At 38.4% G+C, this 14,411-nt stretch overlaps 1 protein-coding gene across 2 annotated transcripts in view; it reads left to right on the forward strand.

The window, feature by feature from the left end:
• Window positions 1-11,535, forward strand: part of LOC110030263 (aldehyde dehydrogenase family 3 member H1-like) — a 47,832-nt gene extending 36,297 nt beyond the window's left edge. The window contains exons 4-10 of one of the 2 annotated variants that reach the window (XM_020732892.1): window positions 1,270-1,478; window positions 9,598-9,713; window positions 9,797-9,901; window positions 10,381-10,553; window positions 10,641-10,731; window positions 10,872-11,021; window positions 11,128-11,535. In XM_020732892.1, the coding sequence (XP_020588551.1) occupies window positions 1,270-1,478; window positions 9,598-9,713; window positions 9,797-9,901; window positions 10,381-10,553; window positions 10,641-10,731; window positions 10,872-11,021; window positions 11,128-11,367 (1,084 nt within the window). In that variant the 3' untranslated portion in view covers window positions 11,368-11,535. The remainder of the gene's footprint in view (window positions 1-1,269; window positions 1,479-9,597; window positions 9,714-9,796; window positions 9,902-10,380; window positions 10,554-10,640; window positions 10,732-10,871; window positions 11,022-11,127) is intronic. The other variant, XM_020732891.1, reaches the window with a different exon arrangement.
• Window positions 11,536-14,411: the final 2,876 nt, after the last annotated feature.

The raw sequence follows: 14,411 nt of genomic DNA on the forward strand, positions 1-14,411 counted from the left end.
GGGAGCCCATATAAAAACGGAGCGGACCACGGGCTGAGCATGACTCGCTCTTGTTCGGCTCGTTTACACCCCTACTTCTATGATGATTATATACAGTTTTAAAAGATATTGATGTGTAAATAATATAGTAAGATGGTGAATGTTTAGAATTACATTGAATGATCATATTAGATAATACAAATCTTCAAATGCTCTTAGATCAATTTACATAAAGTTTAAATTGACAAGAATATTATTCTCTTTTCATTGTGCTATTATAGTTTAAGAGTATGAGTATTCACCGATTATGGTTAGCTCGTTGCTGTTTTAAACTAATAATTCAGGTTTAATTAAATGATTAAAATATTTGTCATTTAAAGGAAATATTTACAGAAGACCAGGACAACCTGACCTAAGATAAATTTATAACTTTTTGAATTAATTTATTGTTACTCTTTAAATGAATATATTCGGGATATGGTTGCGAATTGAATATATCCGGGATAGGGTTGGTGTAGCTCCAATGATGCGCAAAATTAGAGAGAGTCGTCTTAGATGGTTTGATCACATTAAACGTCGGCCATCTGATGATCCGATTAGGAGATTAGATGTTTTAGATTTCAACTTATGTTAAGAAAGGCAGACTTGGGCTTATTGTATAAAAAATGATCGTAATTTATTATAACTAAATTAAAATATGACACTAAATAAGACGCAATGGAGAAAAAAGGATTCATGTAGCCGACCCCACGTAGTGGGATTAAGGCTTTGTTGTTGTTGTATAGTTACTCTTTAATTTATTTTCTTAAAATCATTAAACAAGATAGAAAATTTAGTTAATACCGCCATATCATTTGAACCATCTTAGTTAATTCCAATACACGAGTTAGGTTGTGACAAGTACATCCCGCCATCATTTGTTTGGAGCAAAATGACATTATACTGAGCTGATTATTCTTTAAAATTTCTTGTTTTCTGATTTATTCTAATTGGTTCCGTATTTTGGAATTGCCAATCTTTTGCTATAAGGTTCTTTTTATGAGAAAATTGTTCATTAGCTTGTATTTCTTCTGTCGAGAATCGCAATTATGCTCTGCTAAGATATACTAATGGCATCATTTTGTGTTCATGATTAGGATAGGATTTGACAGTTATTCAAGCATATAATTTAGTTGAAAAAAAGTTATTACATGGCAGTTTTATTTCTTAGGTATCTTGATGTACTTATAAAATTCATTTTATTTTACTGCGACTATAGTGAATTTTTCTTTATTGATTGTCTTTCTTCATAGTGCTAGCTATTGATCCAGTCATAGGAGCTATTGCAGCGGGCAATGCTGTTGTCCTAAAGCCATCAGAAATTGCTCCATCCACATCAGCTTTGTTTGCTAGAATATTACCCAGTTTTATTGATAGCTCTTGTATTAAAGTTGTTGAGGGGTCTGTTCCAGAAACTACTGCGCTTTTGGAACAAAAATGGGACAAAATACTTTATACAGGTCAGTACATCTTTACCAGCTATGAGTACGTATATACTTGGGTGTTTTTTTTCAGTCTCCCCTCCGCTTGAAGCAAAAGTCTTTGATTATTCTTTGATGCTGGCTTTTGTTTGGGTAATCTACCAATCTTCTAGATTCTACTTATACTTTTGTCCTGTTATTTTTCTATTATTATGATTGAAACCTTTTATTCGTGCTTTAAACTGATAAATCTGTTATTTTCTGCTGCCAGATATGTTTTAATTGTAATAGCTTAGTATTAGTATTTTCATCTTTTTCTTTTTTTTTTTGCATCAACCATCCATCCAAGTTCAACAAGCGATTAATGTAGCGCATTTTCGGTGTTCATTTATCAAAGGATTTGTGAATATAATAATCTGAAAATTTTATCGAACATGAAACATCTTTTTTTCAAAGTCTTGCTGATTAAGTTGTTGATGTGTAAGGTCCTGATCAATGATCATAAAATTTTAGTTGAGCTGTAAATGCTTAGTCTCGAGTAAATTGATCCTGCAAAAACTATTCTTTTTGCTGTTGTTCTGAATGAGCAGCTTAATACACAAGATGAGGGTTGGGATTTTGTTTTTTCATTTTATTATGGTAATGTGCAGTTAGAAAGCATATAATTTTGTTTTTTTGTTCTTGGGATGACATACTTGGGTAGAATGAATACTAATATCTTGTTCAATCAGCCGACCTTGTGGGATGCAAGCATTTTCTTTGCTTTAGGCCTCAAAATCATATCTTGACATCATGATATTTCTAGGATAGTGATAAAATTTTGAACAAAATCAAATGAAGAAGAAGAATGATCATACATATGTTGATGACCTCATAGATCAATTATTCCACTAAATTTTAGAAGAAAACGATAATAAAGATTTTTTTTTATATAGATTGAAAAAAAAGTTAAATGTACCATTTCTCTTAATCAATGAGTGAGAGGGGTCACAATTACCTATTGTGCAAATGAGAGGTGAACATGGAGATGTTTTTATGGCTGTTACCATCTACCCTTCTCCTATGCTAGAGTTTCTCCTCTTTTTTGTCTTCTCATTAAAGTACTTCCTACTGTGGTGGAAAACTTAAATCCTCTCCCCTCTCCCCTCTCCCTCTTCCTATCGTGTGATTATAATTGTGTGATGTTTCAACACAATTGAACTATTTTTTTGTTTAATATTTATAGGTGGTAAGCAATAAACTCGAATGCATCATTTATTTTATTAGGTAGATAATGATAGCTATCATAACGTAGGTGTTAGTTAGAGGATGGTTGATGCGGGCACTTAGAATGACACCCGAATTGGGTGGAAAGCAGCGCCCCGAAAGGGGGTGCTTCGAAATCGCAGGGGTCGAAGCCCCGCGAAACTACTTAAGGCGAGCAGGGACACGTGGGGACTCACAGCTGGGGGAGGGATCGCGAATTCTTGTGATCCAATTGAGCTATTCGTACTGAATTTTTTTTGGGAAGAGTGTTCTGGATTTTTCTTGAATTTTCCTTCCCTTTTCTCGTGTAGAATTAGGAGGCTATAAATAGCTATCCCCTGAGTGTGTGGGAGGCAGTTCTACAAGAGTTGTCTTCTAATCTTCTGTGTGGAGTCCTTTCTTCTTGTTAGGGCTGCAACCGACGATAGGTGTTGCTTCGAGTGTATCCTGCTCTGAGGTATTGTAAACTTCAAACTTTTTCGCTATTGCTTACCGACCCCGTTTCCCTACCACCCCCTTAGCTGTCTACCACCACCACATTCCTCCACCAGTCTACCGTCACCCCTACTTTCTTCACTATTTGGCCATCCAATCTAGCTACAACAAACCACACACCAACTCCTTACCCAACGACCGCTCACCCCGCTGACTCCGTTACTGCGATTGATTCTCTTCCTATAACTCTAGCTAGGGATTCGTCTATTATTGTATTTCTCTTTTGTTTGAGTCATGTTATATCACTATTTTTATATTAATAATAGTTTACTTTTTTGTATTACACCACATCTCAACTAGTTTCGATATCATTTGGTATCAGAGTCGGGCTCAATTCTAGTACTATCCTAGGGTTCCCCAGCATCTGCCCTACCTAATTCACCTCCATCAACTTTTTTTTTTCCAATTCCCAACTCTAGCTATGCCACCACGGAGAAATACATCAGACTTTGCTCGGGAAGAGATCCAATATGAAATTCGTCGTCTGCAACAGAGACTAGCCGAGTTAAATAACAGGAATCAGGAAGAAATTATCTTCGACTGTGATCGAGAGAGTCGTAGGGAAGACAAAGACGGGGATCTTAATATATTCCATAGGAAAGATCACAACAACGAAGAGTATCGACCGCGCCATTTTGGTATCCAAAATTAAACGATGCCGAGAGAAGAGACACCTTATGGAGGTCAGAGGGACTTTGGCATCAAGATGTACCTCTCAGAGTTCAAGGGAATCATGGACCCCAACGAGTTTAATGACTGGCTGCAAACAGTCGAATGAATCTTCAAGTAGAAAGAAGTATCGGAAGACAAACGAGTCAAGCTAGTTGTAATTAAACTAAAGAAGAATGTCTCCTTTTGGTGGGAGAATCTACAAGGGTAGAGGAGGGGAGAAGGAAGTAAAAGGATAACTAAGTGGGAGAAAATGTAGGCAATGAAAAAAAGATATCTTCCACTGTAGTATCGCCAGGACATGCTCCTAAAACTCCACTACTTGCAGCAATAAGACCTATCAGTGTAGGAGTTCACGTCCTAGTTCAACCACCTACAGCTAAAGTGCGAGCTAATAGAGCTAGAGGAGCACATGATCGACAGATATATCGGAGGCCTAAAACCCTCCATTAGCATTGTGGTACAATTACAGTCATACTGGACGTTGAGGAATGTGTCAACACTAGCACTGAATGTGAAGAGACAACAGAAGCAAAGTAAACAACAATTGTCGTTCAGATCACGACTTTCAACTAAGCAGTCAACTGCAACTGTTACAGCCGACAAAGGTACCTCAGGAGGAAATAACAAAATTGGACAAGGGAGTGATAGGGCAGATTAGGGCAGGAAGAAGCCAGACAATGGTAATTCCTCCAATACAGTGCCAGCCTGGAAGTGTTTCTGGTGCCACGACTACGGTCACATAGCTTCCAGCTGCCCAACAAGATAAGTCGTCATACCCACGGATCAAGGCGTCGTCGAGGAAGTCTATGAGGAATAAGAGTCTAAAGAAGAGCTTCAACTCCACGGAGACGAAGGCGAAGCACTAGTCGTGCGACGAATACTACAGTTCGAGCCCGAGCGGGACCAATCTTTGCTAAGACATTACATTTTTCGCACCAAGTGCACCATCAAGGAGAAGGTCTGCAGCCTAATCATAGGTAGTGGAAGCTGCAAGAACATGATGTCCACGCTATGGTAAAAAAGTTATGATAGATATCATAACGTAGGTGTTAGTTCTTCATACTTCACGCTCTGGCTTCCCTCCTTTCTTATGAATGCCTGCCTCATTCTGTTAGCAGGCCTTGATAGTTTGGTCACAAGACTCAACACCACGAGTTCAAAAATACTTATTCTTTCCAGAAGGTTGGGAAACATATAGTTTTACTGCCTGCTAAAGATGGGGGTAATACAAAGACAACATTAGTTCCTCGCAGCAGTTTCTTGTAGGCGGTTAGACTTGCCCCTCTAACAATAGCATTAGTCCTCGAAAGAAGCGAGGAAGAAAGAGGTACCAGCACTACTGCAACCATTGATACAGGACTTTCAGAATGTTATGACCGACAACTTACCAAAGGAACTACCATGACTAAGGGACATTCAAAACGCCATCGACTTTATACCAGGATTTGTATTGCCAAGCTGACCAGCCTACATATTAAGACCTGCGGAGTATGAAGAACTAGAACGACAAGTGCAAGACCTCATTGCAATGGAGCTAGTCAGAGAAAACATCGGCCTGTGTGCAGTCCTGGCCCTGATGGTGCCAAAGAAGAATGGATCATGGAGAGTGTGCATCAACAGCTGACCCATCAACAAGATTACCATCAAGTACCGATTTCTTATACTCCGCTTGGATGATCTCTTAGACCAAGTAAATGGAGTCACTATCTTCTCCAAGCTAGACTGACACAACGGATATCACTAGATACAGATGAGACTAGAAGACGAGTGGAAGACCGCCTTCAAGGCGCATGATCGACTTTATGAGTGGATAGTTGCCTTTCGGTCTGTCAAAATCACCTAGCATTTTCGTGAGATTAATGAATTAGGTATTCCGATCTCACATTGGAAAGTTTTTCATTGTCTATTTTGACGACATTCTTATATACAACCAGTCGGGGGAAGACTACTTGCATCATCTGAATGCAGTGTTCGAGGCACTACAAGTCGAGCAACTATGTGTCCATCCGAAGAAATGTTACTTCATGACAAGCAAGGTGTGCTTTCTAGGTTACATTGTGTCTAGTGCAGGAATTCAGATGAATCGCGTAAAGATAGATGTTATTATCAGTTGGGTCGTACTACAACCATTCACCGAGCTAAGGCAATTCCTGGGACCGGTATCTTTCTATAGAAGATTTATTACAAATATCAACATTATCACCTCTTCTCTAACTAAACTTTTAGAAGGGAAGAATTTACTTAGATAGTAGCAGCCTAAGACAGTTTTGACACACTGAAAGAAAAGGTAACTCAAGCACCTGTGGCAGCACTACCTGTCTTCAACTAACTTTTCGAGGTAAAATGTGATGCCTCTGGCATGTGGATTGGAGCAGTACTAAGCCAGGGAGGACACCCTACCGCTTTCTTTAGTGAGAAATTGAATGAATCCGGACGAAATACTTAACTTACAACGAGGAATTATATGTCATCGTTAGAGCTCTAGAACAATGGAGTCATTACCTGTTGACAAACGAGTTTACAGTATTTACAGATCATGACACCCTAAAAATTCTTAATATCCAGAACAAAACTAAAGGGGCGACACACCACCTGGGTGGAATTTCTAGCCTCATTCCAGTTTGAACTAAAACACAAAAGGAGGGAAACCAGAACCAAGTAGCAGATGCACTAAGTCGTTGACACTTATTGATCACATTCATACAGGCTCGAGTTGTTTGCTTCGTGGCCATAAAGAATCTATATGAAACAGATGAAGATTTCAAAAACATATGAGAACAATGTCAGGAGAAACCAACAGGGCCATATTGCCGCACAAATGGATACCTATTCCATCAGAGTCTGTTGCGCATTCCTCGGTGTTCTCTAAGAGGCCATTATCCAAGAAAACCACGGCAAAGGTCTAATAGGACATTTTGGCAGAGACAAAACCCTCGCCCTCGTAAGAGAAAAAATTTTTTTTGGTTAAAACTAAAGAGATGTAAAATGACCATTCAAGCATTGCAGGATTTGTCATCTGGCCTAGATAACAACTCAGAATGCCAGATTATACACCACTTCCAGTACCAAAGGTACCGCAATTTCGTGCTAAAACTTCCGAAGACTCGAAGGAATAAGGATTTCATAATGGTTATAATAGGCAGATTTTCCAAGATGGCCCACTTTGTACCCTGTCACCCGACACTAGATGCCTCACACACAACCAATTTATACTTCAGGGAGATTGTAAGGTTGCATGAGATTCCCAAAGCCATCACCTCCGACAGAGACGTCAAAACCACTTCTAGAGGACACTATGGGGAAAGCTCGACATCAAACTCCAATTCAGCTCGACAACACATCCACAAACAGACGGATAAACAAAGGTAGTAAACCGGAGCCTCAGTAATCTCCTAAGTTGTTTCGTGGGAAAAAAAAATAAAGTAGTGAGATCTCATCCTTGCCCTAGCTGAGTGCACCTATAACCGATCCATCAACCAAACTACAGGGCAAATTCCCTTAGAGATTTTGTACGAGCACAATTCGATCACGCCACTTGAATTGGTACCGCTTCTGCCACTTCAAAAATCAACAAGGATGCAACAAAACAAGTTCACGAGATCCAGAAGCTCCACAAAGAAGTTGGCAAGGAAATACTAAGCAGAATAAAAAATACCTGGCACAGACAAATAAATCCAAAAAGAAAGTAACGTTTCATGAAGGTGACCTCATATAGATTCGGTTGAAAAGGAGAGATTTCCCACAGGATCATTCGTACATCTTAAGCTGAGAGCAAATGAACCTTTTAGAATACTTGAGAAGCTGAACAACAATGCTTATAAGATCGACCTGCCTGGGGCTACAACATTTCAACAACGTTCAACGTCGCCGACAAACAAATTCGACACTTGGAACGACGCTCGATTTTGGGCGCAGAACAGCTCCACGATGGGGGGCACTTTGAATCCACTGGGGCCAAAGCCCAACTAAACTACGCGAAGCGGGCGGGGACCCGCTATCTCGCGAAGGCGGGAGAACTCACGTAGGGTGGAGGGATCGCGAATTTTCGCGATACAGTTGACCTATTCGCACCAAATCTTTTCTGAGAAGTGTTATGGATTTTTATTGTCGTTTCCACCCTTTCCTTTTGTGTATAAGTAGGAGGCTATAAACAATTGTGCCCTGACTGTGTGGGAGACTATTCTACTAGAGTTGTCTTCTAATCTCCTATGTGGAGTCTCTTCCCACTTGTTAGGGCAGTAACCGACGGCAAGTGGTGCTTTGGTTGTGTCCTGCTTCGAGGTGGTTTTGTAAACTTTAAACTCCATTGCTACTACTCACCGTGCCCTTTTTCCTACCACTCCCATAGCTGCCTACCACCCCCACATTCCTCCATCACTCTACCGCCACCCCCACTTCCTCCACGATCTCACCATACACTATCCCCTACCTACCCAAGAGTCGCTTACCTTGCCGACGCCGCTACCGCCTTTGAATCTCTTCATATAGCTCTAGCTAGGGATTCATCTATTATTGTATTTCTCTTTTGTTTGAGCCGTTTTGTATCACTATTTTTATATTTATTTTTTTTTTGTATTACACCACATCCCAACTAGTTCCGGTATCAATGCTAGTTAATAAGTTTATGGAATTTAGATACATGATGGTAGGTAAGATGCTTGTATGAGCTAAGTAGATAAATTTATGTTCACATCTTAAAAAGTACTATGGATTTTGGGAAAACTTTTTCATACGGAGTTCGGATGTAGCTCTGCGTCCGGACCCTAATAAAATCTTGTTACGTGTATCTGACTGGGCCCACCTAAAAAATGGCGAAGATGCGTTTATTGGAGTGTTATTGCAAAACAACTCCAATAACACTGCAATACTATAGGTACCGCGGTTTCGCTTCAATAACCCCACAAAACAACTCGAATAACACCGTAATAACACCGGTGATCAACGCCAATAACACCGTCCAGAGGACTACGCAATTAACATTACGGTAACACCGCAATAACTCCCGCAAAATAACTTCAATAACATCATAATAATACTGTAATAACACACTTGAACAACGCCAATAACACCGCCCGTAGGGCCACTCAAATAACACTGCGATGTTATTAGGGTGCTATTGGCGTCTTTTTGTCATTTTTTAGGTGGGCCCAATCAGATACACGTGACAAGATTTTATTAGGGTCCGAACGCGGACTCTGTATGGAAAATTTTTCATGGATTTTGATAAGGTGCAAGAAATTAGCTTCGATTTATCTTTATGTCAGGAATATATCCAAGTGTTGGGGATAAGCTAAGATAAGCTAAACGTTAATCAAAATAGAGAAATGAAATAACAAAAACAAAGGAAAAAAGATGAACACACAAAACCTACGATTTTTTTTTGTTTCACACAATTGATGGCCAGGTTCTTTTGTCATCCCTGTGGAGTTGACTGTGGTATCATTTTGGATAACTACAATTATAATTTCTCAAATTCTAACGAGTGCCACCGACTAAAACCATTCAATAATTCATAAACATCATCATCAAACCTTTTATAAATTTCAAGGTAAATTGAAAGACTTAAAATTCTGAAAAACTCAAAATCTCTTCTTTGAACTGTGGTTAAATTCCAGTGCACGCAATAGATGATTTAAAAACCCGACATTAATTTTAGTATGCTGAAGCGGTTGACTGATCGTAAATTTTTCCTCTATTTTTTCACTTATTTCAGCTTTCCCTCGTTTTTGTTTCTCTAAAATTTCAGGAAATGCTAAAGTTGGGCGCATTATTATGGCGGCAGCTGCAAAGCATTTAACTCCTGTAGTTTTGGAACTTGGTGGAAAATGTCCTGTAGTTGTGGATTCCAACGTTGACCTAAAAGTAAACTTCAAAATGTTCATAACAAAACCATACCTTTTATTGATCTGTTTTACTGAGATTCGCTTTTCAAATTTTTTCTTCAGGTTACATCAAAAAGACTTGTTGTGGGCAAATGGGGGTCTAATAACGGTCAGGCTTGCATCGCACCAGATTATATCATAACAACAAAAACTTTTGCTCCACAACTGGTGGGTTCTTCCCCAGATTAGGTGTTTTCATTTTGTATAGTACGAATTATATCTTACAGAAAAAAATAATCCCAAAACAAGGCCCTTGAGATGCATACCACACATTTCTCATATATTTACTGATCTAACAACTAAACTTTCATATTTACATGCATAACACTCAAATATTTGACAACATCTTACAAAAATTATCACTATTACTAACTTTTTCAAAGTGAAATACACATTTTCATGCTTCTTAACTCTAATGTGTTATAAATGTAAATATCAAAATTTTGTTGCTAGATATGTAAATACATAAGAATTGTGTAGCATCTATTTAAAATTTTCACAAAAATAAAATAAAAATTTAGTACTTCAAATTTATATAGATCAAACTTAAAATGATCTTAAATTTTTTAGAAATAAACCGCAATTGCTCGTTTCTGGATGAAGCTCTTTTGTTGCTGTTTTCTTACATTGATTTTCCCATTTAATAGGTGGACACGCTAAAAAATTCTCTCAAGTCGTTTTATGGGGAGAATCATATGCAGTCTAAGGATCTATCTCGCATTGTGAATTCGCATCACTTTGCACGCATATTAAGGCTCTTAGATGATGAGAAAATTTCCGGAAAGATCATTCATGGAGGAGAGAGGGATGAGAAGCTTCTGTATGATTTTTGTTTCCTTTTAAATTTTTGGTGTTCATTTCTTCTGATTATGTCTCAACCCATTCACATATTTTTTTTACATAACAGAAAGATTGCTCCCACTCTCATATTAGATGTTCCAGATGACTCTTTAATAATGCAGGAGGAGATCTTTGGTCCCTTGCTTCCTATTGTTACTGTAAGATCATATCAAACTGTTCTTCTTCCCATTATGAAGATATTGACAAAATTCATATTTTGAAAGTCCTAGTGTGTCTGAGAAACTGAAAAACTCTCCAATTGATTTGCTGAAGAGATTTCACTATTGATATTGCTTAGGTTGACAATATAGAAGAGAGTATTGATATGATAAACTCAAAGCCGAAACCGCTCGGTGCATACCTCTTCACGAAGAACAAGAAATTGGAAGAAAATTTTGTGAAAACCGTGTCTGCTGGCGGTTTGCTTATTAATGATACAATGATGCATGTAATCTCTCCACACATCCAATCATAATTCATAGCAGTTTCCTGTTTTGATGCTCCTTTCTACTTATTAGCAAAAACCAAGCCAATTTGAGCTTCATTTACTGCAGTTTGCAAATCCTAATTTGCCCTTCGGTGGGGTAGGAGAGAGTGGAATTGGTGCATATCATGGCAAATTTTCATTTGATGCCTTCAGTCACAAAAAGGCTGTTCTACACCGGAGCTTTGGTGGGGAAGTTTCTGCAAGATATCCTCCTTATACTCGTCAGAAACAGAATTTTCTAAGAGCTCTTCTCACTAACAACATTTTAGGAGTCATTCTAGCTGTTATTGGCTGGCCCAGGCCTTGATTATTGAACTGCATCACGACTTTTGTACAGATATTTTTAGAGGCTATAATCACATTGAAAGGCCTTGGAACATTTATCATAAAAGTCGTTGTTTATGATTTTATTGTTTGTATTTTGTTTCTTTGGGTCTAAGCAGTATTGTAATAAACATGTCCGATTTTGTCCTCATTCCGCATATGATACTATCTCTGCTTATTTGATGTTTATTTTTCTGTCGTATAAATAACCCTATTTGTTAGTGTGTTTATCCTATATACATAACCCATTATCAATGCTACAAGGGTCAGAAAACTGTAATCAAATATAGCGAAATTGTCTTCGTTGTTTTTTTTCTTTTTTTTTTTCAGGGATGCCAAGCCTGCTCCCATAACATCGGTATGAGATAGGTGGATCCAGAAAGGTGGAAGTGAAATCCCTTGAAGGGTTGTTTGGCTGCATGTGAGTTTGAAACGCTGGTTACTGCGGCGATGCAGATTATCATAATAATTCAATAAAAAAGTGTGTTGAATGCGATTGCGGGTTCGGCCCTGTGGTATGTATGTGTTCCTTCGTGTATGTTTTATCCCGCTGCCCCTCTCGACCCCCGCGCTACCCCTCACGTCTCATCTGCCTTTGGTGTCTACCTCTCTTGATCGCTCTCACGAACCCTAGGTATATCTCTGTCGCACTTCTCTCCCTCTCGCGCGTCTCTCCTGTACTTCGCTTTGTTTTTCTCCTTTTTCTTCTCCCTCTGATCTCTGCATAATAATTCAATAAAAAAGTGTGTTGAATGCGGTTGCTGGTTCGGCCCTGTGGTATGTATGTGTTCCTTCGCGTATGTTTTATCCCGCTGCCCCTCTCGACCCCCGCGCTACCCCTCACGTCTCATCTGCCTTTGGTGTCTACCTCTCTTGATCGCTCTCACGAACCCTAGGTATATCTCTGTCGCACTTCTCTCCCTCTCGCGCGTCTCTCCTGTACTTCGCTTTGTTTTTCTCCTTTTTCTTCTCCCTCTGATCTCTGGCTACTATGCTCTGTAAGTAATTTTTTTGGTAATTTTCGATGGAATGATTTTTTTATGCGATTTTTGGCTTTCTCAATCGTAGTTTATTGTGAGATGATATTTGCTATTTGTGATTTGTGATTTGTGATTTGTGATTTGAATCTTGCAAATAAATAAATAAATAAATAAATAATGAAAAATGTGGAATGGAGTTTTTATATTCACTTATTTTTTGAGTGGGAATTTGGGGAATGGATGAAAAAGTGTGCTTGATTTGTTGATAGCAATGTTTCGGTGCCTTGTATGTAACCGGATGAAATGTTGAATATGGGATGACTTTCTATCATTGCCTCCACTTATTTTTGAGAGGGAATTTGAAAATTGGATGAAATAGGGTCCTTGACTTGTACATAGCATTGCTTCTTGTCTTCTCAAAAGTACATATGGTTTTTTTTAAATTTTCTTTTAGCAAGAATTTGGAAAATGGATGAAATAGAGTGTTTAATTTGTAGATGGCAACGCTTCGAGTGATGTCTTTGTAATTGTCTCAAATGAAAATATGGGATGGGGTTTTATCGCTTCGTTTGATGTTTGAATGACAATTTGAAAAACAGATGAAATAGGGCGCTTGATTTGTGCATAACATTGTTTTAGGTGCCCTGTATGTAATTATCTCAATTCAACATTACCTACAGTTTTTTTTTAATGTTGTTTGAGCGAGAATTTGAAAAATCAATCCAAGAGGGTGCTTAATTTGTTGATAGTAACGTTTCAGGTGCCCTGTACGTAATTGCCTCCAATGAAAAATATAGGATGAGGTTTTATTACTTCCTCTGGTGTTTGAGTAAGAATTTGAAAAACGATGACATAGGGTGCTTGATTTGTACATAGCATTGTATCAAGTGCCTTGTATGTAATTGCATCAATTCAAAATTATGGATTTGATGTTTGAGCGAGAATTTGAAAATGGATGAAAACAGGTGCTTAATTTATAGATAACAACGTTTTGGGTGCCCAGTGTGTAATCTCCTAAAATGGCAAATATTGGATGGGGTTTTATCACTATCTTTCATGTTTGAGTGAGAATTTGAAGAATGGATGAAATATAATGCTTGGTTTGTAGAGGGCAATGTTTTCTTCAAACTACATGTAAGACACTAAAAAACAATGATTGTGTTGTGGGATGTGGTGGTTTTGTTGTGGGTTAGGTTGTTGCGGAGTTGTGCCACTGTGGTGTGATGGCTGTGGGAAGTGTGTGGAGGTGTTTATGGATGGTTGTGGTTTGGTTGTTGTGGGTTGGGTGATTGTGGTGTTATGTCTTGTGGGGTGGTGGCTGTGGGATATGTGTGGAAGTGTGTTTGAGTGGTTGTGGTATGGTGGTCTTTGGCTAGGTGGTTTTGTTGTGGGTTGTTGTGACTGTATTGTGGGTTGTGGTGGTTATGCTGAGGGTTGGGTGATTGGGGGCTGTGCATGTGGTGTGGTGGTCGTGGGATGTGTGTGGTGGTGTAGTTGGGTGGTTGTGGGTCTTACAGTGTTGTGGGTTGTGGTGGCTATGTTGTGGGTTGAGTGGTGGCTTTGGTTGTGTTGTGGATGACATTTTTTGATGATATGCATATATGACACGCATGAGCTCGATATTACACGGGTTAAATGCAACCAATAACCCTTTTTTATAAGGTCTGTTGTGTTCTTGTAGTCATAAATTTGTTGGTTGGTGTACTGAGTTTTCTGAGACCTCACATCTACTCAAAAATATAATTAATTACTTCTTTTATCAATTTCAATTTGTTTATTTTATGTAGTTCATATTTATTTCTATTCTCTGTACATTGATTATGATTGTTTTGGGTTTTTTACGATGTTTTAAGTGTTTTTTTGTTTTTATTTTCTTTTATTTTTTTTTATTTGGTTTGTTTGAGAGGTTCATGATGAGATGTTAGACCTTATACGTTCTTCGGAATGGGAGACACGCCTAAAAATGTGCTACTTTATATATACATATTATGCTCATTTTTTATGATATTGCACTTTAGTAGAAAACATTTTGCATGTTTTTTTTGTT

The sequence above is a fragment of the Phalaenopsis equestris genome, unplaced genomic scaffold, assembly GCF_001263595.1.
Source record: "Phalaenopsis equestris unplaced genomic scaffold, ASM126359v1 Scaffold000691, whole genome shotgun sequence".
Taxonomy (NCBI): domain Eukaryota; kingdom Viridiplantae; phylum Streptophyta; class Magnoliopsida; order Asparagales; family Orchidaceae; genus Phalaenopsis; species Phalaenopsis equestris.